The sequence below is a fragment of the Theobroma cacao genome, chromosome 7, assembly GCF_053813885.1.
Source record: "Theobroma cacao isolate CCN51 chromosome 7, ASM5381388v1, whole genome shotgun sequence".
Taxonomy (NCBI): Eukaryota; Viridiplantae; Streptophyta; class Magnoliopsida; order Malvales; family Malvaceae; genus Theobroma; species Theobroma cacao.
This window is the reverse complement of record NC_142645.1, coordinates 12,055,671-12,082,702: the sequence shown is the minus strand read 5'-3', so window position 1 is coordinate 12,082,702 and position 27,032 is coordinate 12,055,671. Positions and strand designations below refer to the sequence as shown.

The following is a 27,032-nucleotide window of genomic DNA, read 5'->3' as shown; positions in this document are numbered from 1 at the left end:
ACGTGGTGGTTTGGCGTGAAGTGAACCCTAAGCTTTACCCCAAGAGATACCCTACGCGCCTCTCCGTTCGAGGTAATAATATAATGGAGTTTACCGTGCCCCTCTAATAGGTTGGTCCACGGAACTCCCTCTGCAGTAAATAATTAATATATACTCCACCAATTCAATAAAATTCATTCTAGCATGGCATGACAATTTATCGCAATCTAGCCTTTCAAGGCTGAATACACAACACAAATAATTCTGACACCAAAATCAGTTTAGCCATTCATGCTCATATATTGTCATAAGCCATTCAATTTAAAACCATAAATTTACAACACAAGCAGGCAGTCTCCAATTACTCTATTTTCAAAACCAATATTCTATTTTCCATAAAATTTATAAAATCATTTTATAAAATTACAATTTCTCCTAAAACATAGCAATTTACCATTTAAACCCATTTTTCATAAAATCACACAATTTTATAAAACTACTCTAGATAATTAAGACGATAATAAGTTCACTCATAGTATTAGGAGTAGAAATACTCCTATCTTCCGCCCTTGGGTGCAGTCTCTTACCCGAAACAATTGACTCACCACCTATCCATAATCTATGACACAAAATTCAATAAATTGTGTCAATTTATCATGAATTATTTCAGGCTCTTATCCATGCGTATGCACTAGACAGGATTTGAAATGTTTAAACAATCGCTTAATTGCGGTGTCCGACCTAACTCGCTTATACACGGTGTAAAATCCTAAAATCCCCAATTCGACTCCAATTCCATCCATTTCAATTTCAATTATCCAATTATATCCACAATACCTCAATGACTATGAATTTGGTCCAATTTATCAGTTTGGACTATAAATTATGCTTTTACCCCTAGTGGGTAAAAATTTCAATTTATTGCACCGAAAATTCCCATTTAATTTCCAACCTCATAATTCATCATTTTTCCACCCAATTCTCTTAAAATAAAGTCAACCTCATCCTCACATACCATTGGCTAGATTCGGCCTAGGGAAATTCATGGAGAAGATAAATATTTTTCTTGTTGTTTTACTCATAAACATGCTACACTAACACTAAACACTAACATAGCTCAAAATCAAATTTATCTAACAACTTTCTCTCTCTAAACCCATATGACCAGAATTGAAATCATCCTCAAATCACATGATTCAACCATGGAAAATGATGGGAAATGCATGGGAAAGGTAAAGCACAAGACAAATTTAAAAAATGTTACCTTTTTTCACTTGATTTTTGAATTTTCACCTATTTTCCCTTTAAATTTCTTGGCTAGGGTTTTATTTTCTCCTTTCTCTCTCTTGTTTCTTGCTTGGCCGAATGTTGAAGAAGAAGAATGGGTGGGCTGATTTTTTTTTTATGCCTTTTTATTGTTTAATGAAATAATATTATTTTATTCATATTTTAAATATTTTATTAATTCATTTTTTTTTCTAGCCATCCACTTGTCCTACTTTTTCCACCATGCATTCCCTTTGACTTATCCAAGTCTTAAGTGAAATTTCCAGATTTTTCCAAAGTTTTGGTGGAGTAAATTTTTCAAAATTACACTTTTGCCCCCGATCTTTTCAAAAATTATATTTTTGCCCCAAAAATTGAAAATTTGCCATAATGCATAATTTGCACTCCTCATACTCATTTCACACTCCAAATAATTAAATTTGATCAAAATCCTTTCAAAAATTAAATTTTCGATTCCAGATGGTAAAATTATCATTTTACCCTTTTACTCCAAATTATACTGAAATTAAAAATTTTCACTTCTAAACTTCAAATCTTACTCCAATAAGTCAAATGGGGCCAAAAATCTTTTCTAAAAATTTTCATTGTGTCCCTAGGTGGCAAATGACCATTTTGCCCTTGGATAGCGAAAATTCCAGTTTGACTCCAAATTGATCCTCAAACTCCGAATCACCATATTAAACCATTCTGGGACTTTAAAATTCTTAATTTCATCGTAAATTCTCTATTTTATCTAGTTCGAGGTTTAAATCAACTTTGTTGTACGTCTAGGTATAATACCGACTTTTGTAAATTTTTTTCGGGACTCTCTTAGCATGCACACATGCTATCCATCACATGTATGTCATGACAATTATTTTTATAGAGTCGGGCTTGTCATCTTCTCCCCCACTTGAATTGTAAAACCCGACCTTATAAATACATGTCATGACATACATGCATTGAGTAGCATGTTATTACGCTAGAAAAGCACCTATGTCACGACCCGGAACTCCCATCGAGCCCGTGACAACCGCCGCGACGTCCCGATAGGCACTGATTACCCCGAATGCCGATCGAAACCCCGCAAGGCTTAGCATCAGCTTCTGCATCTCCCCAGTGAGTTACAGTTATTAAATCTCACATTTCAAAAAAATCATAAGTCATTTCCAAATCAAAACAATAAAATATTACTTTCTGACTCACAGGGGCATTTTCATCATTTTTCTTCGAAAATACCGAAACTCGTCAAAAACATGGTGTAAAAGCTAAATATATTCATAAATACTTTAAATCAAATAACTGAAGAATAAAATTACTTTTACAGTGACACGTGGGCCCCCAACTGACTAAGAAGATGTAGGGCTACGAACCCTTACTTCCTATGATGCAACTCCGAGATTAATTCTCGTCTTAATCAACTATCAACAAACTGTCCTGAGCCTGAAAATGGATAGGAAGAGGGGTGAGATTATGATTACATAATCCCAGTGAGTAAACAATTACCATCAAAAGCATCTAAACCCGAGTAGATGGAGATAATATAAAAACGTTATATCTCAATAATGTTCATAACACAAATTTCGTTTCAATCTATACCAAACAATTTATTTTCATCAAAATTTCCCGGCTTATGAATTTCTTAAACTTGGCCCCTACCATAATCATTCTCGCGGGTACCTTCGTCAAGGTATCCCACTGAGACCGCCAAGGCTGTTCAATGACCCATACCCATAAACATGTTTCCACATTTGACACACAGCCGTTCCTTGGCGTTGGCTGAGTCTCACTCTCACGTGGTGGCCCGAAGGTGAGGTGCACTCAAATCATACCTCAGGAGATACTTCACCCAACATTTCCCCCCGGAGGTAATTATATAATTGAGTTACCGTGCCCCTCTCATAGGCAGTCCACGGAAACCCCCACCACTGCAGTGACTGTTTAATATACCACCAGACCCATAAAATTTCCAGTAGCTTAATATGGCGAATAAAATTTAATCCAGTCTACCGAGACCAATCCAACATTGTTCATATATTTCATGCCAACCCCAAAAATTTAGCCATCATGCTACCATAGTGTCATAAGCCACAATTTCAATAACATATAAAATCATAAATTTTAACACAGTCTCCATATACTCAATTTTCCCAAAACAATATTTGATTTCAAAACCAGTATAAATCTCATTTTTATTAAAAAAAAACATTTGAATTGGAAAATATAATATTTTATAATTTAAACTCACCATTCAATAAAAGCATCAAACAAGTATAATTACTCTAGATATTTAAGACGATAAATTATCCACTCACAGTTCTAGGAGTCGACGTACTCCTAATCCCAGTCTTCAAGCACAATTTCTGTACTTTTACCAGTGTAATTTGCTCACCACCTATCCACAATGTACAATACACAATTCACCACATCAATGCTTGACCATTATAAAATCAATTCAGGCTCGGTATATATGCATGATATGACATGCAACTTATCCGACTACCGCTTAAATGCGGTGCTAACCTAATTCGGCCTATTACCCGATTAAATTACTAACGCGTCCAATTTAATCTCAAATTAATTTTTTTCAGTTTCTATACCTCAATTGCATCCAAATTGACTTAATGTCCCTCAGTGTGGTGCAAATTATCAGTCTCGATAACAAATTACGAAAATACCCCTAATGGGTAAAAATTCGTATTTTTGCTCCGAAAATTTCCATTATTTTTCTAGACTCATAATTCATCATTATTCATCATAATTGCTCAAGTAAACATCAAGATCATCAGCCAATATTCCCCTAGAAAATTCAGCCAATAATGGTAATGGAGGAAAATAAATTCTTTTCTTGTTGTTTTGTTCCTAAATATGCTAAACTAACTTAAAACACTAACATAACTTAAAATCAAATTAATCTAACAAGTTTCTCTCTCCTAACCCATTTTTCCAGAATTGAATTCATCCTCAAATCACATGATTCAACCATGGAAAATGATGAGAAATGCATGAAAATGATAAATCTTAAGCTAAGCTTGAAAAATCATACCTTTAAACACTTGATTCCTTGAAAAATCACACTTTTTCTTTGAATTTTCTCACTCTAGGGTTTGTTCTTATTTCTCTCTCTCTCCTGCTGGTTTTGGCTGACCCTCCAAATGAAGAATTCTGGAATTTGCAAGCCTTTTAATAGGCTTAATAAAATATTATAATTTTATTTATTTTTTGAATATTTTATTATTTTATTTTTTTCTAGCCATCTTTTTGACTTTCTTTTTCCACCACTCAATCCTCTTCACTTATCCATGTCTTCCATGAAATTTCTAGACTTTTCCAAAGTTTTGGTGGAGCAAATTTTTAAAAATTACACTTTTACCCCCGTAAAGTGAAAAATTACATTTTTGCCCCAAAAATTGAAAAATTACCAAAATGCATAATTTTCACTCCTTATTCTCATATCATGCTCCATTTAATCAAATTTGATCTAAATTCTCTCGAAAAATTCAATTTCGTCCTCGGGTGGTAAAATTACGATTTTACCCCTAGATAGTGAAAATTCTGGTTTGACTCCGAATTGATCCTCGAACTCCGAATTACCATTTTGAGTCATCCCTGAACTGTGAAACTCTTAATTTCACCTTAAAATTCCTATTTGAACTAGTTCGAGGCTTAATCGACTCAATGATACCATTAGGGGCAATATCGTCTTTTAACGATTTCTCGAACTTCCTAAATATTCAAACATTCTATCAAGCATGTGAATGACATTATAATTATTTTACAAAGCAGGGTTTGACAACCTAAGAATAGACGAAACCTAATATTGTACCTAACGGTACACTTAAATTGATTTAACCTCGAACTAGTTCAAATAGGAATTGTAGGATGAAATTTAATATTTTATAGTCTAGGAATGACTAAAAATGATTGTTCGGAGTTCGAGGGTTCATTTGGGGTAAAATTAGAAATTTTGATATTTAAGGGCAAAATCGTCATTTTGCCACCTAAGATAATAAGTTGATCATGGAGTGAAATTTTTGACCAAGATTAACTATTTGGAGTATAATTTAATGATATGAAGTGAAAAAGTTTAATTCTGGTGATTTTTGGAGTGTAGAGGCAAAATCGTAATTTTGCCACCCACGGATAAAATTTGAGATTTTGAGAGAATTTAGATCAAATTTGACAAATTGGAGAATGGTATGAGTATAAGGGATGAAAAATATGTCTATGGGCAATTTTTCAATTTTTGGGGCAAAAATGTAATTTTTGACTTTTACGGAGGCAAAAGTGTAAATTTAAAAATTACTCCACCGAGACTTTGGATAAGTCTGAGAATTTTATCTAAGCTATGGATATGTGGGACAAGTGTATGGTGAAAATTTGGAAACAAATGGATGAAATTTTAAAAATGGGCCAATGGGAAAGTGACACGTGGCATTTTTTAATGAAATAATATTATTTTAATGAAAAGTCAGCCCATTTAAACCCAAATTTTGAGTGCTGGCCGGCCATAAGGAAGAACAAGAGAGGAAATAGAGAGGAAAGGAAGAAAAAAAGAAAAACCAAAGAGAAACAAGAAAATTCAAAGGGAAATTCACGGTTTTCGACCGTTTACGCGTCTAACGGTAAGATTTTTCGATTTTAGCTTGATTTCTACCTTTCCTATGCCTTTATTTCCATTTAGCATGCTTGAGGAGAGAGATCAAAAAGTGATATCAAGGTCTGGACGAAATTCTAGGGGAGAGAAATTGAAATTTTTAGGTTTTGATTTTTAGTTAAATTGATAGTTTTAGTTAGTTAAATGTGTTTAGAAATTAAATTGGGCAAGAAATCATTAAATTTTCACAATACCCACTCTTGGCTGGATGCTCAATGCTGTACAATGATGATGAATTGATTTTATTCTAAGGGAAATGAAGAGAAAATGATGAAAAACGATTAAACGTGATAGAAAAACAAAGTAAAAAATTAACCGAGTTAATGTCCCATTTTTGGCCGAATTTTTCAAGGAAGGGAGTGAGCTGATTTTGTTGTTTTTAGAAGTTTATTGGCTGATATTTAATGGTTAGAAATGTTGGAGAGAGAATGGGATGATTTAGAGCTAAAATGGAGCGCGTTAGCAATTTATCGGGCAAAGTGCCAAAAATAGGTTAATACCGCGTTTAAGCCGTTTTAGGCTATTGCATTTCATACCATGCATTAGTATAGGATTTAAGTTAATTATATAGTGATTTAGCATCAATGTGATGAATTGTGTAAATTTTTGTAATGTGTCTAGGAGGAGAGCCTTCCGGAAAAGGCAAAGAAGTCGTACCCGACGAGTAGTGATCGGGGCGCTTAGAAAGCTTTTAGTTTGTACAAACGGTGAGTAAACTTATTATTATTGTAAATTATCTAGAGTTTATTTTTAAATGCCCTTTATGTATTTTATGAAATGAGAACGAGATTAAAACGAGATTTTTGATGTTTTAGGAATAAATGTGACAAATAAAAATATATTGTATTGATTATGAAATTGAGTAATTGGAGGCTACAAATTGACTTGAAAAATATATATTTTCCTAGGAATGACTTATGAGAAATGAGTATATGTGGCTATATTTTGTGAATGCATTGGGAAATTTATGTAAGTTATTTTACTATGCAGGCTGGATAAATAAATAAAAGCCACGTTATACTGTCGAAATTTTATTAAAATTGGTGGGTTAGTCACTGCAGTGACGGGTTTCCGTGGACTGCCTATTAGAGGGGCACGGTAAACCCAGTTATATAGTTACTCCAGTTGTAGAGGCGAGGAGGGTAACTCCTGGGGTAGTATTAGAGCTCACTTCACGTCGAACCCCCACGTGAATGTGTAACTCGGCCAACGCCAAGGAACGGCTGGTTTTTAAAAATAAAAATGTGTTTCACGTGTGAATATTTTAACACCCTTGGCGGACTCAGTTAGATGCCTCGGCCAAGGTATCCCCGAGGATTAGTTTTGGCTTGAGCCTTGTTTTAATAAAAGACATAAGCCTTAACAATTGTTTTGGTAAATTACAAATATTTTATGGTTTAAGAAATAAATTGAAAACATTATGAAATGGGTTGAAATTTGTTGTTTAAACTTGCCTCCTTTTTACTCGCCTTTAGATATTTATGATAATGTCTGTTTACTCATTGGGATTGCAAAATCTCACCCAACTCCTTTCCACCCATTTCAGGTTCAGTATAGACTGTAGATAGCTGATCTCATCGAGGACTACCATTGGATCTGCATTTTCCAAATCGTAGGTTCACAGTCCTCTTTACTTTTGTTTATTCGGGGGCCCTCTTGTTATTGTAAATCAAATTAAATATTTTGGCTTACTGTATTTCAGTATGTATAGATTTATTTAGCTTTTACGCTATAAAAATTATTCACGTATAACTCTATAAATATTGTAAGAAAATAGAATATTTTCCTTAATATTTCTTTTATTTTCTTATTATATTCAAATAACCGTAATTTCGTTTTAAATGAAGATTTTAGACTTTTAAACTCATTTTGAATATGAATTATGTGTTTTGTACTTGTATATTACGTTTTAGCCAGTTTCAAAATTTTTGAGAAAAAAATGACCAAAATACCCTTGTGTGGCGAAAATTTTATTTTGATTGTTTTTGATCTAAAATAGTGTATATTCTCTAAAAACTAGATATTTAACAACGATTGCTCACAGGAAAGGAAAGAAACTGATATGTAAGCCTTGCGGGGTTCCGGTTGGCATTCCGGATAATGAGTGTCAATTAGGGACGTTGCGGCGATTGTCATGGGCCTGAGGGAGGTTCCGGGTCGTGACATGAATCAACCATATGATCTTTCTTCTTGACTGATTTCGACATCTGGCTAAATATTAATATTTTAAAAATTTTATCTTGTCTCCTTGGTACCTGAAATACCTTATTATGCCTCACTTAACTTCTGAATCGCCTTTTATCTCACAAATTCTCCTCTAATAAAATTATTATTTTCTCACTTGTGAAATATTTTTATCCTAAACTACTCCTTTCGTCTTTTATCACTTTTAAACATTTTAATTGACCTTAATTTGCATTCGATCAACTTTATTTATCACTATATCAAAGTATGGGGTATTTCAATAATAATGATTATCAGTGCTAAAATTTTGTCTTTAATTTATATGACCTAACATTTTGATGATAACACTACACGACGAGATGGATTAGGTTTTGATTAATATCACGTGTTAGTTTTTTTAAAAAATATATTTTATTTTTATTAATTAATAATTTAAATAATAAGAGGAAAAGCAGTATTGAAGAGCTTGGTAGTAAAAGTAGTGAAGAATGGAACTGTAACTGTGAGATAATATGTGTTTCGTAAAACATGACTAAAAATGTGGTGAGAAGATAAAAAAAAATGTACATTGAATTAAAACTAGATATATTGAAAAAAAATGATAATATATTTGATATTTGAAATTCTAAAAAATCAATGAAAATAATTACAAACTATTCAGATATTAAAATAATAGTAACAAATACATAATAATTATAATCATAATATAAGTACCACATATATTTATAAGTAACAAGTTTTGCTTCTTGATATATTACAATAGTTCTCTTTCTTTATAACTGACAAACCTGAATCTGATTAGAAAGACTTTACTTGACTTAAATATTATTTTAACTAAATTCTAAACTATCCCAAAGGCAATTAAAACCACTTGTCGACTTTTGAGAGTCTCGTTGGAACTTCCTAAAATATATAGTTATAGATTACAGAAAAGATGGCAGAACGTTTACTCTCATTTCACTAGACATTTCTTTCTAACTTTTCTTACAATCCACAACAACTAAAATCATAGTCAATTGAATGAAGAATCCCCTTTTAGCCACTTTATTTATTCTTTTTCTTTTTCTTTTATACAAAAATATAGTAGGAAAGATGGCGGAAGGTGTACTCTCATTTCTCTCAACAATCCTTTCAAGCTTTTCCACGTTCTTCTTTCAACTCAGATTTTTAAAAGAGGTAAAATGTGATCCTTTATTATTAATTAATTATAGCACTACCAATAATAGATGAAAGAGAGAGTACTGATTCTAAAAATATTAGTTTTTATTTTTTTAATTTGATAATTAGTTTTTATCAATAATCTATTCTTCATTATAAATAAATCATGATTTTCAAAAAAACAAAATTATTCGTTGATAGCAATAATATTGCTAACTTCAACATGCAATTCTCTAAATAAATTTCATATTAGTTTGTTATATTTTTACGATATTTCATTTTCATTTGCAGTAATTCTATTTTTTTCATTTATAATCTTTTAAAATTTTAAATAATTTATACTACTATAACAAGAGTGATCAAATTGATTATAATTACAAATTAGTCAGATATTAAAATAATGGTAACAAATACATATTAATTATAATTATAATATAAATACGCATATTTATAAATGATAAATTACACTTTTTGATGTATTACAATATGTCAACACTACAGGAATTTATGCTACTCATTCTATAAGCTTAAGAATACGCTTTCATGATGATAACATACTTCAAGGCTGGCTTTAAAGTTCATCATACAGAGTTGCCTGTTATTTCTTTCGTCTAATCTAATATTAAACTTATAAACCTATAAAAGAAGCACAAAGGGCAAGTATGTAGCAAAGCTTACAGATGATAACCTAAATTGTCTCTTATGCATTTCCAGCTATCCAGTTGCCAAAATGAAACTTATATTTCCAGCAAACTACATAAAGTTCTGCTTTGAAAAGGGTCCTCAGAAACGCAAAGAAATTATTATTGAAAGTCATAAAGAGTAAGAGAACTCCAAAGTTTGGACCGCCAATCTCTAGATTTCCATGTTCCAACCATCATTATTATTATCATAATAGAGATCTTCTATGGCAATTTCCTACCCCCTTCTCTATCCCAACTTCTAGAGAGCACAATGCTTCTTCTCATTAATTATGGTGTTAGGACTTATTTGGTTTCAACATAACACCCAAGAAGAGAGTCTATTCTTTCTTATTCTATTTCACTATTGAAACATTTTTTTCTTAATTCAAGATTTTTCTAATTGATATATTTCAAATAAAGTCAAAATGTTGCAGTTAAAAAACTTAAAATTTTTATATTAGAAATGAAAACCAAACATCATGAAAGGTCATAGATGCTAATGATACAAATTACTCCAATTCTTGTTTTTTTAAAAAATTTCCAAGACTAAGGCGTCAAGTACTTCACAATAGGGAAACGCACAGTAGTAGCATCGAGCCATTAATTCATCAATTTCTTACCATCAGGGCCATAGTTTCATCTGGAAAATTGGAGTTTCAATTGTTTTCTAACATAAATTCACAATAGTTGAAAATTTTGAATAATTTATACTACTATAAGGAGAGTGATCAAATTAGAGTCACAAATTTAAGAGACATCGATTCAATTAGTAAAATTTCATAAAATATACATAATGATCAAGTTGTTCTCAAATCTACATATATAGTGTGAAAGAGTGTGGATTTGGAAAATTTGGCTTTCCTTCATTCTAAAAACAATTAATCATTGCGACCATAGTTGTTGAATGAAGAGTCCCCTTTTATATTTATTCTCCTTTTAAAGGAAAAGATTGTATGAAAGATGGCGGAAGGCCTACCCTCATTCCACTGAACAATCGTTCCAACCTTGTCCTACAATCCACAACAACTAATCCTAGTCGTTGAATGAAGAATCCCCTTTTAGCCACTTCATTTATCCGTTTTCCTTTTGTTTTAATTTTAAGGAAAATAAAAATATATAATGATATAATTAATATACATACATATATATATATATATATATAAGTATGTTGTTTTTGCTTTTCTTACGAATTAGATTGCAAATTGTATATCCAAATTATTTTTATCCTTTAAATTTTTTTAAAATTCAAATGTACAGTTACAAAAACAAATTTACATCCAGGGACAGCTAAATAACCTCAAAAGCCAAAAATTAAATATTCAAACAAAAGCTTTTTTATTAAAATTAAGAAAATGAGTCTTTTCTATTGAAGTTAAAGAAGAAAGACCGACTGAGGAAAGAATCCATAAATGGATATTATAAATTGGAAAAAATAAATGATTTTATATATAGGAAAAAAAACTGTTGAAGATCATTAAATATATAGTATTGTTAGTTGATAAAGAATATAAGAAATAGTTGAGAATTAATAACATTGTAGACATGGAAAAGTGATAAAAAATTGTGATATATTAGACACATAATGAGGGAAGTGAAAGAATATGTCATCCTATTTATTATCTGTGAGAGAATGTTACACCTGGCAATTCTTCTCATACCAAACAAATATATTAACAAATATTAAATTTTTCTTGCAGGTAATTGTTTGGGAATTCTTCATTCAATGATTATGATTTTAATTGTTGTGGATTGTAAGAAAAGCTAGAAAGGAATGTCCAGTGAAATGAGAGTAGACAAGTGAAAGAAAAGAGCAGATGGTTCTCATCATTGAGGGACATGACCAGAAAATTGAAGGTATAAAATTGCAACGGAATGATGCATCTATAATTAATACAAAGCTAGAACTTTAATTTCAAAATTTTAAGAGGTTCCAATTTGCAGATAATGAAAATGGAACACATCAAGCTATCAGACCAAGGTAATGCCATTTCTTGTAGCTGTTTTGGGCTCACTGCAAAATTTTTCTAATGCTCCTTTCAGTGAATATTTTTAATAATTTACTTCTGTTGCTTGTTTCGTTTAGCTGATGTTTTCCAAGACACAGATCCATTGATATGGGATATCAGTCATTGATATGGGATATCAGATCCATTTTTAATAAAAAACTTTTACAATGGAGGGTACAAAAGAAGCCCGTGGAGTAAATTTTAGGACTCTCGGGGAATTGTTTCGCATAATTAATGAGCGGCAGAAGTTACATTGATATGGGATATCAGTCAGTGTCTTAGAAGTATACAATGAACAGATAAGAGATTTACTGGTTTTAGGCTCTCAGCAAGGCGCGGTGCCAAAAAGGTGGGGTAATTTTGTTTTAGCCTTTTTTCTTCGACATTTTTGTCTTTTCGAGAATGGTTATGCCAACTTTTGTTACATGAGTTTCATACATCATTTTGTTGCTTTTTTCCATCCTGATGAGGGATTAACTGTGCCAAATAGTATTAGTACTTTTTATTATCCTCATGCTAAAATGTTTCTAGAACAGAGTTTTCTTTTTGGATTTATTTCGGTTGTTAAAATGCTAAAATGCTAAAATTTTCCATTATCATAATAGAGATCTTCTGTGGCAATTTCCTACCCCGTTCTCTATCCCAACTTCTAAAGAGCACAATGTTTCTTCTTATTAGTAATGGTGTTAGGACTTGTTTGGTTTCAACATAACACCCAAAAGGAGAATCTATTCTTTCTTATTCTATTTCACTATTGAAACTTTTTTTTTTTAATTCAAGATTTTTCTCATTGATATATTTAAAATAAATTCAAAATGTTGCGGAAAAAAATTAAAATTTTTACTCCAATTCTCATTTTTTAAAGAATTTTCAAGACTAAGGCCTCAAGTATAGTACTTCACAATAGGGAAACACAAAGTACTAGCATCTAGCCATTAATTCATCAATTTCTTACCATCAGGACCATAGTTCTCATTTGAAAAATTGGATTTTCAATTGTTTTCTAACATAAATATTTAGTAGTGAAAAATTTTGAATAACTTATACTACTATAACAAGAGTGACTAAGTTGAGGTCACAAATTAAGAGACATTGATTCAATTGGTAAAATTTCATAAAATATATGCAATAATAAAATATATATAAATAAAAATAAATATGTTGTTTTTACTTTTTTTTAAGAATGAGATTGTAAATTCTACATCTAATATAGGTTATTTTTATCCTTTAAATTTTTTAAAATTCAAATGTATAGTTAAAAAAAATTGCTTCCATCCTAATAGTAGGTGTGAGAAAGGCTAGTTAATTAAGTATTCAATGTTGTGGAAAACAAGGGCGTGAGTCAAGTCTCGGTTTGACATTCTTATGTCTTAAAGCTTATATGTTAAAAGAGCCACTAACTTAAATTGGGCAGGCAATGGATGCCCCACAATAATTACAAAGAAGAAGGCACCATGCCCCCCTTGGACACGTTAGAAGCAAAAAGAGCAACGTTTTCCCCAAGTCAACAAAGGAATTTCTACCTAAATGAGAGAAATTTAATCATCATTTTCAGTTTAGCACTACCTGGATATAATTAAATTTACTTTATCATTATTATTGGACAAAACTATTTAGAGAAAGCTTTCATTCCTAAGACCACACAAAACTATTTAGAACATTAGATATTTAGGAGGAAGAGGGTATGACATTGATCCTCTGCCTGGTCTCACTTTCACCTTTGACTTTAAAATAATTGATCGTTATGAGTTTTATTAAGGTTAATCAAATAGCAAATAATATACGTATCAACTAAAAAAATCTAAATAAATTTTAAATTCAATAGCATATTGTGATGTGAAAAGGTATATATTGGAAACACCAAAATCTAATCACCACCATTACAATAATATATACTGAAAAATCCATAATTAAGAGATTGGTGTGAACGCCCCTAAAACAGTAGCTTAATTAGTAGCTTATTTGTTAATCTCTTAGTGTCTGTTTGGAGTTACAGTGCCGTTCAAGCAGTGACCTATATGTTTGTAATTAATTTAGTACAGATTTTTCAATCAACAAAATGACTTTACTGGTATATATTCAACATTCACCATTAAATACATATCACATTTTCGGCATATACATAAATTTTATTGACTTGCATATAAGGTCTAGTGATTAGACACGTGCTGAAAATCCACTTTTTCTCCAAAAAACAAGCTGTAAATTCATAAACATCTTTTTGTTCATCACATTTAAAAAAATTATAAAAAACAAAATCCTTTTGATATTCTGAAGAATTTTCAGTTACCTGTCATAACTCCTTTTTTTTCATGTATAAAATCGTAAATATTAAAATTAATTTCATACAAATTTATAATTTTAAAATTTGAGACATATAATTGAAAGAAACCATGCATACATGGACTATTGTTCTATACACAAGTGATGGGTTTTGTAAACTTTACAAGTGGAGTTAGACCATTGTCACATGTCTATTTAATTATTACATAACCTATATAACTTACAGGGACATGTAAAAACCATTTAATCTTATCCATAAAATTTAAAAATTTCATAAATAATTTATATGATAATTCTCATATATCACATTATTATATTAAATGTACAATTAAAAATTGTATTCAATTAACAATTTAAGCTTGCCTAATAGTTGAAGAACAAGGTTTGAATCTTTATTCTCTCAATTGTACTCCTTTATTTTGTACAAAAATAAATTATTTCAAATTTCAATCCTGTCTACTCAGCTATTGAACTTGGAATGCCACATTTTGTAAATGGAGAATGCCCCTTCTAATTGCATTGGAGTCACGTTAAACGAAGACTGATTCATGGACCAAAAACGAAAGATTAAGTCTTAGTCAAGATTCCTGCTATAGCAATTAAACCTGAATAGAGATCTTCTATAGCAATTTCCTACCCCCTTCTCTATCCCAACTTGTAAAGAGCACCATCATGTTTCTTCTTGTTAATAATGGTGCTAGGACTTATTCTCTCAATTGCACTTCTCAATGGTGTTAGGACTTATTTGGTTTCAACATAACCCAAAAAAGAAATCTATTCTTTCTTCTTCTATTAATTTCACTACTGAAACTTTTTTCTTAATTCAAGATTTGTTCCTTCTCTTCAACCGTAGAAGGAAAAAAAATAAAGTCTTTTTCTTTTTAATGCTCTAGCAAAGAAAAAAGAAAAATGAGAAGTCCTCAATTGCTCTAGGATTAATGCTCTGCTCATTAACCCCCAAGATTGTAGGAAAGATGGCAGAAGGTCTACTCCCATTTCTCTGAATAATTCTTTGTAGCTTTTCCCCTTTCTCCTTTCAATTCAAATTTTTGAAAGAGACAGAATGTTATCATTGCTATGACTTTTGAGGTCAACTAGTCTTGTATTCTTTGAGTAATTGATCTACCAAATTTTATTCTTAGACTGATTGGTAAACTAAAAGTTCCTACATTATCAATTAATCATAGCACTACCAATAATAGGGGAAAGAGATATCGCAAGGACAGAGTAGTGACTACAATTCGAAGAATACTAGTTTTTATTTCTTTCTTTTAATTTTTTTAATTTGATAACTTTAGGGGTTTGGGTGGAAAATGTAAATCCCTTGTTAGTTTTAATGCTTTCCTTTTTGAATAAATAATTTCAATTGCAAAAGTGTTGTATTGGTCACTCCCAAAAAAAAAATTTCTTGCAAAAGTGTTCTAATTAATATATTTAAAATAAATTCAAGACGTTCCGGATAAATAAATTAAAATTTTATATTAAGAATGAAAATCAAACATCATGAAAGGTCAAAGATGCTAATGATGCACATTACTCCAATTCTCATTTTTCAAAGAATTTCCAAGACTAAGGCCTCAAGTCCAGTACGTGACAATAGGGAAACACAAAGTAGTAGCATCGAGCCATTAATTCATCAATTTCTTACCATCACGGCCATATATAGTTTTCATTTGGAAAATTGGATTTTCAATTGTTTTCTAACATAAATTTACAGTAGTTGAAATTTTTAAATAATTTATACTGTTATAACAAGAGTGATCAAGTTGAGGCCACGTATTAAAAGGCATCAATTCAGTTAATAAATTTTCATAAAATATATGTAATGATAATATATATAAATAAAAATAAATATATATTTTTTTCTTTTCTTAAGAATGAGATTGTAAATTCTATGTCTAGTATAAGTTATTTTTAGCCTTTAAATTTTTAAAATTCAAATGTATAGTAAAAAAAAAAATTTGCTTCCATCCTAATAGTAGGTGTGAGAAAGGCTAGTTAATTAAGTATTCAATGTTGTGGAAAACAAGGGCATGAGTCAAGTCTCGGGTTCACATTCTTATGTCTTAAACCTTATTTGTTAAAAGAGCCACTAGCTTAAATTGGGTAGGCAATGGAGGCCCCAAAATAATTACAAAGAAGAAGGCACCATGCCCCCGTTGGACACGCTAGAAGCAAAAAGAGCAACGTTTTCCCCAAGTCAACAAAGGAATTTCTACTTATATGAGAGAAATTTAATCATCATTTTCAGTTTAAAGCTGAAAAAAGTTGTAGTTGGTTTGGTTCGCTTTCCAAGTCTCTCAACGGTTTTAGCTCAACCACTCCAATTAATTTCAGTCATTATAGGTAAAAATAATTTATTATAAAAGAAAACTAAAAAATTACCGATTAATAATAAAAATTCAAAAAAAAAAGAATATTTACTTTGATTTTAATGAATTTAATCATTATACTTGCATCAAATGTCAATTTAATGATCATGATTATCGGTGTTAAAATTTTATCTTTAACTTATATGACTTAATATTTTGGTGATGACATAACACAATGAGATGAATTAATTTTTATTTAAAAAATCATATTTAATTTTTATTAATTAATAATTTAAATAATAAGAGGAAAAGAAGTATTGAAGGGTTTGGTAGTAATACTAGTGAAGAATGGAACTGCAACGGTGAGACAATATGTGTTTGGTAAAACATGACAAAAGATGTGGTAAGAAGAAAAAAATAATGATTCAGGACATTAAAATAAAACTAGATATATTGAAAATAAATATAATATATGTGATATTTGAAATTCTAAAAAATCAATGACAATAATTACAAATTATTCAGACATTAAAATAATGGTAACAAATATATATTAATTATAATCAAAATATAAATACACATATTTATAATGAATTCATATTTTATTCCAAAAAAAAAATTATGCTTTTTGATATATTACAATAGTTCTCTTTTTCTATAATTGACGAACTTGAATCTGATTGGAAAGACTTTGCTTGACTTAAATATTATTTTAACCAAATTCTAAATCATACCAAGGGTAACTAAACCACTTGTCAACTTTTGAGAGTCTTATTGGGACTTCTTTAATATATAATTATAAATTAGAAAAGATGGTGGAAGGTCTATCCCCATTTCACTAGACATTCCTTTCTAACTTTTCTTACAATCCACAACAATTAAAATCATAATCGTTGAATGAAGAATCCCCTTTTAGCCACTTTATTTATTCTTTTTCCTTTTTTTTTTTTTAAGGAAAAGAGGGCGGAAGGTGCACTCTCATTTCTCTAGCTTTTCCAGTTTCATTTTTCAATTCAAAGGCAAAATGTGATCCTTGCTCAAGACTTTTGAGGTCAACAAGTCTTCTATTCTGTTGCATAACAAGTCTCTGAGTAATTGATGTTCAACCGCATATTTGAAATTAAAATAGAATGCTACAGTTTCAACTAAAATTTCCTTCATTATCAATTAATTATAGCACTACCAATAACGGAGAAAAGAGAGAGTAGTGATTCTAAGAATATTAATGTTTGTTTCTTCTATTTTTTTTAATTTGATAATTTTAGGGGTTTGGGTGGAAAATGTAACCCCCTTGTTAGTTTTAATGATTTTCTATTTGAATAAATAATTTCAATGCCAAATGTGTTGTATTAGTCCCCTCCTCTGCATTATTTTTCCCTGCCCCACATATATAGAATAAAAGCAATACACGAGATTCATAAAGTAACAATGACAACATATATATGTCCATACAGCTTTTCATCTTTGGCAATGGATGGACCCCTCTCTTTATGTCTTGCTCAACAACCGTTTTGGCATCCTTATTGCATTGCGAGACTCTGGTTTGACTTGGCAGCCTATAAGTATACTGCATGTTTCTCTTCTCATAACTATAATCACAAACATGGGCTGCTTACTAATCTTCTATCAGCTTCTCTGCCTTCTATTCTTTTGCTTGAGTTCTCAGCCTACTCTTTCATCCACTTCATTTGCCCCTTCAACAACACCCCTTTGCTCTCACAATGAGGCTTCAGCTTTGATGAAATTTAAAAGCTCCTTTTCCATCGACGAAACTGCTTCTGGGGAATGCGAAGATACTGGCACCCCATCTTATCCCAAGACTGATTCGTGGAAGGAAGGGACTGATTGCTGCTCATGGCATGGAGTCACTTGCGACAATATAACAGGCCATGTGATTGGCCTTGACTTGAGTTGCAGTTGGTTATATGGTGTCATTCCTTCCAACAGCAGTCTTTTCCGTCTTCCACACCTGCAGAACCTTAACCTCGCACATAACCATTTTAACGATTCCAAGATGTCATCTGAGTTTGCTCAGTTTACAAGTCTAATGCAACTCAACCTCACGGGGTCAGTCTTTGCAGGACAAATTCCACTGCAAATCTCCCACTTGTCAAAGTTGGTTTCACTTGATCTCTCTTGGAATGAGTATCGAACACTTGATGAACGTACTTTGGGAGGACTTGTTCAGAACCTAACGGAGGTGAGACAACTGTTTCTTGATGGAATCAACATGTCTTCTATTAATCCTAATGTCTTGATGAATATATCCTCTTCTTTAAGCTCTCTTAGTCTTAGAGATTGTGGTTTGCAAGGAAAATTCCCAAAAAGCATTTTTTGCCTGCCAAACCTCAAGTTGCTCAATTTAGGACACAACTGGGAACTCAATATCTATCTTCCAAAGTTCAACCAGAGCAACCATCTCGAGCTATTAGATCTAAGTCATGCAAATCTCTCTGGATCATTGCCTAATTTCATTGGCAATTTAGTTTCATTGAAACATTTGGATCTAAGTTTTATGAATCTCTCTGGAGCATTGCCTAATTCCATTGGCAATTTAGTTTCATTGGAAAATTTGGATCTAAGTTACACATCCCTCTCTGGAGCATTGCCTAATTCCATTGGCAATTTAGTTTCATTGGAAAATTTGGATCTAAGTTTTACGAATCTCTCTGGAGCATTGCGTAATCCCATCCGCAATCTACGATCTTTGAAGTATTTGTCTTTATCAGGGGCTCCTCTATGTCCTTGTTCACTTAACTTAATTCGTAACCTAGTTTCCTTGGAGGAATTGCATCTCGAAGCATGTAACATTTCAAGAATAATGCTGAGATCATTGGGGAATTATTTTAGTGGACAGATTCCATCCTCACTCACAAACCTATCTCAACTTAAATTGTTGGACATCTCTGACAATCAACTAGAAGGTTCCATTCCAAATGAGGTAACTGCTTTTCCTAATCTAATCCATCTAGACTTATCTTTTAATTTTCTCAACGGTGCACTTCCTTCATGGTTGTACACCGCTTCCTCATTAAAGTCCATAAATCTCCAACATAACCAGCTCAGTGGTCATATCAAGCAATTTCAACACAAATCACTAGAAGAGATACTTTTACGGAATAATAAACTCCAAGGTCTGATTCCATCTTCAATATCTCAACTTGTGAACCTTACTAGGCTTGATTTATCATCAAATAATCTTAGTGGAATTGTAGAATCTGACCTGTTTTCAAAACTCCAAAATCTCCAATACCTTGATCTTTCATATAACAATCTATACTTCAACTCTAACCATACCAGTACTGATTATACATTGCCTAATCTTTATCTTTTGTATCTGTCATCTTGCAATGTCAATCAATTCCCCCAATTTCTAAGAGGCTCAAAAGTTTTGGAAAGGTTAGACCTTTCCAATAATAGAATCTACAGCAAGATTCCCAAATGGATGTGGGATGTTGGGAAAGACTCTTTGTTTTACTTAAATCTATCTCACAACTCTATGACAGAATTAGAGCAACTTCCATGGAAAAATATTCAAATTCTTGATTTAAGTTCGAATTTGATTCAAGGAGATCCTCCAATTCCACCTTTGACAACATCTACTTTTTTGATCTCAAATAACAATTTGAATGGAGAGATGTCTGATCTCATATGCAATGTGAGTTATCTTGAAATTTTAGACATGTCCCACAACCATTTGAGTGGAATTATTCCGCAATGCTTTGGAAAATTAAGCAAAAGCCTTCGTATGTTGAATCTAGGGACGAACAAACTTCATGGAACCATTCCTGCAACATTTGCAAAGGGATGTCAATTGGAGAATCTTAATTTGAATGCTAATCAATTGGAAGGGCCTTTGACACGATCCATCCTTAATTGCAGAAGTCTACAAGTACTAGATCTTGGCAACAATAAGATCAATGCTACATTCCCTCATTGGCTAGGAAATCTTCAAGAGCTAAAAGTTCTTGAAATGAAATCAAATCAAATGCACGGTTCCATAAATGGCAAAAAGCGTACGCATTATTTTCGTAAGTTGCAAATTTTGGATCTCTCCAACAACAGTTTTACAGGACAGTTGCCAACTGGGTACATAGAAAATTTCAAGGCTATGATGAATGTCGAAGAAAATAGAAATGTCATGTCGTATATCGGGCGTTCTGATGATACAATGGGTAACTTTTACAGTTATTCTGTTCATTTGATTGAAAAAGGGCTAGTGGTTGAATTAATGAAAATATTTGCCACATTAACAATCATTGATCTATCAAATAACAAGTTTGAAGGAGAGATTCCAAGAGCTATTGGAAAGCTTAGTTCAATCATTGGGCTTAACCTTTCTCATAATTACCTTGTTGGTCATATTCCACCATCATTTGGAAAATTGATCAATCTTGAATGGTTAGATCTATCCTCAAACAAGCTGGATGGAAAGATTCCTGAGCAATTGCTGAATCTGACAATGCTTTCTTCCCTAAACCTTTCCAAGAATGAACTTGTTGGGCACATACCTGAAGGCAAACAATTCAACACGTTTGAGAACAGTTCCTATGAAGGGAATGATGGATTATGCGGTTTTCCACTCTCTAGAGATTGCAGCAGTAATGAAGCACAACAGCCACCACCTTCAAATTTACAAGAAGAAGATGGCTCAAAATCTGAAATTAGATTTGGGTGGAAAGTTGTGCTAATTGGATACATGTCCGGATTTATGTTTGGAGTGGGTATGGGATATGCTGTTTTTCGGACCGGTAAACCCAAATGGATTGTGAGCTTGGTTGAAGCCAAACATCATCGAAGGCCAAAAAAGTCAAACAGGAATGCTTGCACTAGTCGGACAAGGAGTTAGTAATCATCAATGAGACTGCAGGTATGTTAATTGTTGTTCATCAAATGCGCTTTTTATTTAGCTGTTGCTAGTTTCTTTTGGTTAAGGAAAAACAAAGGTTAGTAACAATATATGTGTTAACTTTGGCCTATATATATTATTTCAAGACAAATATATACGACAACTTCAAAGTTTTTACTAATTAATCTGGTCTTTGCATGTTCATTAATTAAATACTTAGTCTATGTTAATTATTATAATACTTAGTCCTATATTTTTTACTATGATTTGTATTATCCTTTTCATTGCAATTATTTTGCAACCTTTGTGGGGAATTGATGAATACGATCAAAATACAGGTTTTGTTGAAATTAATGAAGAAGAAGATGAAGAAATCACAAAAGCTGCTGGAATTATTGATAACCCCACAATATGTGTGCTTTTCTTTTCTTTTTTCTTTTTTTTTTTTTTACAAAGCATGGTGTGCAATTTTCAAGAATAAAAGATGTTTTTCTTTTCGTTTGGTCAAAAACAACAGATGTTTAGGGTGGCTGTAATCTTCTTCTTTCAGTCTTTAGATTAGTTAGCTGCAATATAAATCGCTTCTCAATAAATTAAATTTATTTTAAACCTAAGGATCTTGTACTTTATATTAAAAATCTTAATAAATTATTTCAAAAAATATTATATCAAAGGTTTCTAAGAAATAAAGTTAAGTGTGGACTAAGCCAAGTCAGTAAAATAATATTTTCTAATTTTAGGGTCAAGTATTGAAAACTCATTAAAACTTACATTTATTGAATTTAAATGAAATTAACGTGAATTAAGCCAACGTAAGTGTGTTTGTTTATCCATTTTCTATTGATTAATATTATTTGCTTTTAATAAATGAGGTTTTATCTTAATAAAAAAAGAAAGTCTTGAAATCTTTACGTCACAAGTTCAAGTCTTATTCTATGCTATTTATTTATTAATTTATTATATGAATGTAATATGTGATACATATGAAAATAATTTTAATTGAGATTAAATTTTTTACTTATAATTGTAATTATTTCATAAGAAAATCTTACTTAGCTTTCCTAAAGACAGTTTAAAGATGTTAAGTTATAAAATATTAAAGATGCTAAGTTGACATTGAGTATATTATAAAAAATTATAACATATTTGATAATAGAAATTCTAAGAAGTCAATGAAAATAATTATAAATTATTTAAATAATAAAATAATTGTAAGAAATATATTTTAATTAATGATACTGTAGTATAAGTAAGAAATAATATATTAAGAATGGAGGGAGGGTGTTGTGGGTTACTGGTTGCAGATACAAAAATTGATGAGAAAGAAGAAAGGAAGCCCCGGCACGTGAGAAAGGCATGAGGCCTAAGTCCGCTGCCCAAATTCGAATTTGAAAACATCCAACGGTAACGCAAACTTCAAACTCTTACCTTAAACCAGAAATCAAACGCCCGAATCCAATAAAGCTTTCATTTCTCTTTTCTCTTTCTCTAATTGATTCATTCAAAAAGCATTTCCCTTTTTCTCTTTATTCTCAAAACTCTTTGATTACTTGTCATTTCAAATCACAGAGTTCCTCTCTTTTGTTTGGCCATTACCAGAAAGTGCAGACTATCTACACAAGGAGCATGAACACCTTCCTGTTATAAGCATCAATGCAGGGTGCATAAATGGAGCAGTGGAATTAGATGGTGTCGTTTATTCGGAAGATGATTGTTATGTGGGTGGTGATGTTATAAGGACTGATACCATGGTTGGAGATGGAGTGGGAAATTCATTGTACAACACAGCACAATTTGGTGACTTCTCATACGAGTTTTCATCATTGGAGCCTGGTTTTTACAACATTGATCTGCATTTTGCAGAAATAGTTTTCACTAGCGGTCCACCTGGAATTAGAGTATTTGATGTATTTATACAACAAGAGAAGGTGAGAAAACCAGATTTTATGCTTCTGATCTACATTACACTAAATGATTAATATTGTTTTTTGATCAAGTTTGATTAAGTAGCTTGGATACTTATCTTTGTTCTCTCTGCTTATTGATATTGTCTAAAACTTAAAATGTAGGCATACTTATTTAAGGTTCTACGGGACAAACCTCATATTAAAAGCCAGAAGTGTTTGCAACATTCTTGATAGAAAATAGTTCCCTGCAAACCATTTATTTATTGTTTTTCAGAAAAAATAGTTGCCCTCGGCTTGAAGTCAAGAACTCAAACTTTTACTGAACAAATTTGTGCAACAGGTTTTAAAGAAGCTGAATCACAGGAAGTCATGGGAATAGCTGAATTGAGAGATCATGAGTCACTAAGAGTAATGGAACTCTCTATAACTTTTTCAAGGTTTGAAAGGAGAGCTGAAAATAGGAAGTAAAGAAAATTTGAGATCATTTAAAATTGATTGCTTGCAGGATATGAGTGATTGTGAGGTGGAAGTAAGGAATTAGCAGAAATTAGCAGAAATGAGGAATTATGAGCAAAGAGTATGAGTGATCAAAGAGATTATGAGCGCCAAAGTAAGGAATTAGCAGAAATGAGGAGAGCCTTTGAAGGGCTTAAGAGGGAGAACTAACTTAAGAGCAAAGAGTGTCAAGAAGCGTGCAAATCTTTACAGGAGCTTCAAAATGAGCTTATGCGCAAATCAATGCATGTTGGCTCATTAGGTATGAACCTTTTTTTTTTCTTTTTCCCTTTTGTTAACCTGTAACTGCCTACACTTGCTTGCATAGGGAACAAATGCTGTTATATCCATTTATAGCCTTTGCAATTGAGGGACAAGTGAAAGCGCAGATGGCTCTCATCATTGAGGGTATAAAATTGGAACTCAATGATGCATCATTGAGGGTACAAAGCTAGAACTTTAATTTCAAAATTTTAAGAAGTTCCAATTTGCAGATAATGAAAATGGAACACATCAAGCTATCAGAGGAGGTATCCATGTCTAATAATTGCTTCAAGGATATCAATGAAATTGGCTCTTCAATTCTGTCCAGAAGCAAGTTAGCACTTAGCCTGCACAGTTAATCATACTTTATAATAATTGCGAAAGATGTTGAACGCACTGTACTATCAAATGGTGCTCCCAGGGAAACCTTTAAGTTTGATGCTGTTTTTGGCCCTCAAGCAGACCAAGGTAAGGCCATTTCTAATAGCCGGTTTAGGCTCACTGCAAAATATTTCTAATACTCGTTTCAGTCAATATTTTTAATAATTTACTTCTGTTGCTTGTTTTGTTTAGCTGATGCTTTCCAAGACATAGCCCCATTTGCTACCTCAGTTCTAGATGCCTACAATGTCTGCATTTTGCTTATGGACAGACAGGGACAGGAAAAACTTTTACAATGGAGGGTACAAAAGAAGCCCGTGGAGTAAATTTTAGGACTCTTGAGGAATTGTTTCGCATAATTAATGTGCGGCAGAAGTTATATCAATATGAGATATCAGTCGGTGTCTTAGAAGTACACAATGAACAAATAAAAGATTAACTGGTTTCAGGCTCTCAGCAAGGCACAGTGCCCAAAAGGTTGGGTAATTTTGTTTTAGCCTTTTTTCTTTGACATTTTTTTACTTTTCCGGATTGGTTATGCCAACTTTTGTTAGATGAGTTTCATACATTGTTTTGTTGCTATTTCATCCTGATGAGGAATTAACTGTGTCAAATGGTATCAATACTTTTTATTATCCTCATGCTAAAATGTTTTTAGAACAGAATTTTCTTTTTGGTTTTATTTCAGGTGTTAGAGAAAGAATTTTCCTTGAACACTCAATCATAAACTAATAAAATTTTGTGCTTGTCCCTAGCAAAATTCATTGTGTAATATTGGTGATCTAAACTTTGCAACTTTTGCTGACTGAGACTTCAGCATTGATAAATGATTATTCATTCTTATGAAATTTCAAATAGCTAACTCTTTTCACATTGGTGTGGCTACTTGTAGGCTTGAAATAAGGCAAGTGGGTGAAGGAATGCATGATGTCCCAGGGCTCGTTGAAGCGCATGTAAGCAACATGAACGAGGTCTGGGAAGTCCTACAGACTGGCAGTAATGCAAGGGCTGTTGGCTCAACCAATGCCAATTAGCATAGCAGTAGATCCCACTGATCTGTCTGTCACAGTTGATTTTAAATTCAGTACTTGTCGCACAAAATGTGTTTAAACACAGCTAAATGCCAGCTTATGGGTCACTCTTTATGCAGCATACATTGTGTGATGGTTCAGGGAGAGAATTTGTTGAATGGGGAATGCACCAAGAGCAAGCTATGGTTGGTGGACCTAGCTGGAAGTGAACGAGTAGCAAAAACTGAAGTGCATGGAGAAAGACTCCAGGAAACTCAAAATATTAACAGATCCTTGACTGCACTTGATGTCATGTCTGCTCTTGCTACTAAAAGCCCTCATATTCCTTTCAGGTTATAAAAATACGGAGATGAGTACTTCTAAATTACTAAGAACATAGAAATCAGTAGTGTTTCATAGGTTTAAAACTTAACTGTACTTTAATCATGCAGGAATTCGAAGCTTACACTTGCTTCAAGACTCTAGGTGCATTTTTATCTTTATACCCCCTACAAGGAAATTACTCTGACATATATGATAAAAACAAGTCAAGTTTAAAATTTCCTTTATTTTTTACTTTCATGGCCAAACGTCTGTTATTTCTTTCATAGAATTTCTACAGAGATAGAAGTAAAAAGCCTGATAATTAGGTTTATGTCTGTTAGGAGGAGATTCAAAGACACTCATGTTTGTACAAATCAGTCCTCACGAGAATGACCTTGGTGAGGCCCTATGCTCTCTGAACTTTGGAAGTAGAGTGAGAGGGATAGACTTGGGTCCGGCAAAGAAGCAAATGGACTACTCAGAACTTCTAAGATGCAAACAGATGGTACAACCGGCAACTTATTGGCAACATTTCTTAAGCGTAATTTATCATTTTGACGTTACCAATGACAATTCTTTTCTGAACCTAAAAGGTTGAGAAATCAAAGCAAGAAATGAAGGTCAACGATTTGCAAATCAGGAAGATGGAGGAAACAATTCATGGTTTAGACTCGAAGATGAAGGATAAAGACCTAAAAAACAAGAACCTGCAAGACAAGGTTTGCACAGTGTAAACTTATCAAACAATCTTGAAAATATTCAATATCTTTTTGCTCGTGGAGCTGCAAGTTTGCAATTGATTTGTAATTCCAAATTCCCTCTCATGTGACATTATACAATTTATCTGATGACGATAATCTAGAATTAGTCTTCTCCTTCAATGATGAACAGAGTCCATAAACTTTGCTTGTTATCAAAACTCAAGATTTAGGCTCAAACTCAGATGAATCAATCGATTCAAGCTATTATGATGATGACTCAATAGATACATCCATGGATTGCATGACGATCCAGGAATATCTCACAGCACAACAGCTGATCTCTCCAGTAGCCCCTATTCGAATATACATCGATGATGAATCGCCTCCAATTCAAGTTACAACTTTCTTCGACACAAGCGTAGCACAGGCGATTGCTAACCCAATTGTCTTACCCTCATCACTGTGGAAAAACCAAAAGACTTATTTCAGAATAGTAGATGAAAGCACATTTGCAACGGACTTCATTAGCCAGCTAGTTACCATTGAGTTTTTCCCAAGAATCTCAATAACTCA

General features: G+C 32.3%; 1 protein-coding gene, 1 long non-coding RNA gene and 2 pseudogenes across 4 annotated transcripts; 3 read left to right on the top strand and 1 right to left on the bottom strand.

Moving 5' to 3' along the window:
* Window positions 1-2,575: 2,575 nt before the first annotated feature.
* LOC148761684 (uncharacterized) lies at window positions 2,576-4,441 on the bottom strand. Its single transcript, XR_016027599.1, has 3 exons — window positions 4,292-4,441; window positions 3,561-3,640; window positions 2,576-2,688 (listed from the first exon to the last, which is right to left on the bottom strand). It is a non-coding gene; the product is annotated as an uncharacterized LOC148761684 (long non-coding RNA).
* A 13,470-nt stretch (window positions 4,442-17,911) lies between these two features.
* Window positions 17,912-20,563, top strand: LOC148761683 (receptor-like protein 6). 2 transcript variants are annotated; one of them, XM_088808239.1, is made up of 2 exons: window positions 17,912-19,469; window positions 20,290-20,506. In XM_088808239.1, the coding sequence occupies exons 1-2, from the start codon at window positions 18,003-18,005 to the stop codon at window positions 20,359-20,361; spliced, it is 1,539 nt and encodes a 512-aa protein (XP_088664365.1). In that variant the 5' UTR covers window positions 17,912-18,002; the 3' UTR covers window positions 20,362-20,506. The 2 variants fall into 2 exon arrangements, with proteins under 2 accessions (XP_088664365.1, XP_088664366.1); XM_088808240.1 differs by having other exon boundaries at window positions 17,913-19,469; window positions 20,411-20,563.
* LOC148761682 (receptor-like protein 9DC3 pseudogene) lies at window positions 20,517-21,377 on the top strand (annotated as a pseudogene).
* A 2,024-nt stretch (window positions 21,378-23,401) lies between these two features.
* LOC18594635 (kinesin-like protein KIN-14Q) lies at window positions 23,402-26,639 on the top strand (annotated as a pseudogene). The gene is made up of 9 exons (XR_016027646.1): window positions 23,402-24,041; window positions 24,137-24,187; window positions 24,274-24,511; window positions 24,617-24,901; window positions 25,317-25,477; window positions 25,574-25,787; window positions 25,887-25,917; window positions 26,095-26,263; window positions 26,352-26,639. The product of XR_016027646.1 is annotated as a kinesin-like protein KIN-14Q (transcript).
* The last annotated feature ends 393 nt before the right edge of the window (window positions 26,640-27,032 follow it).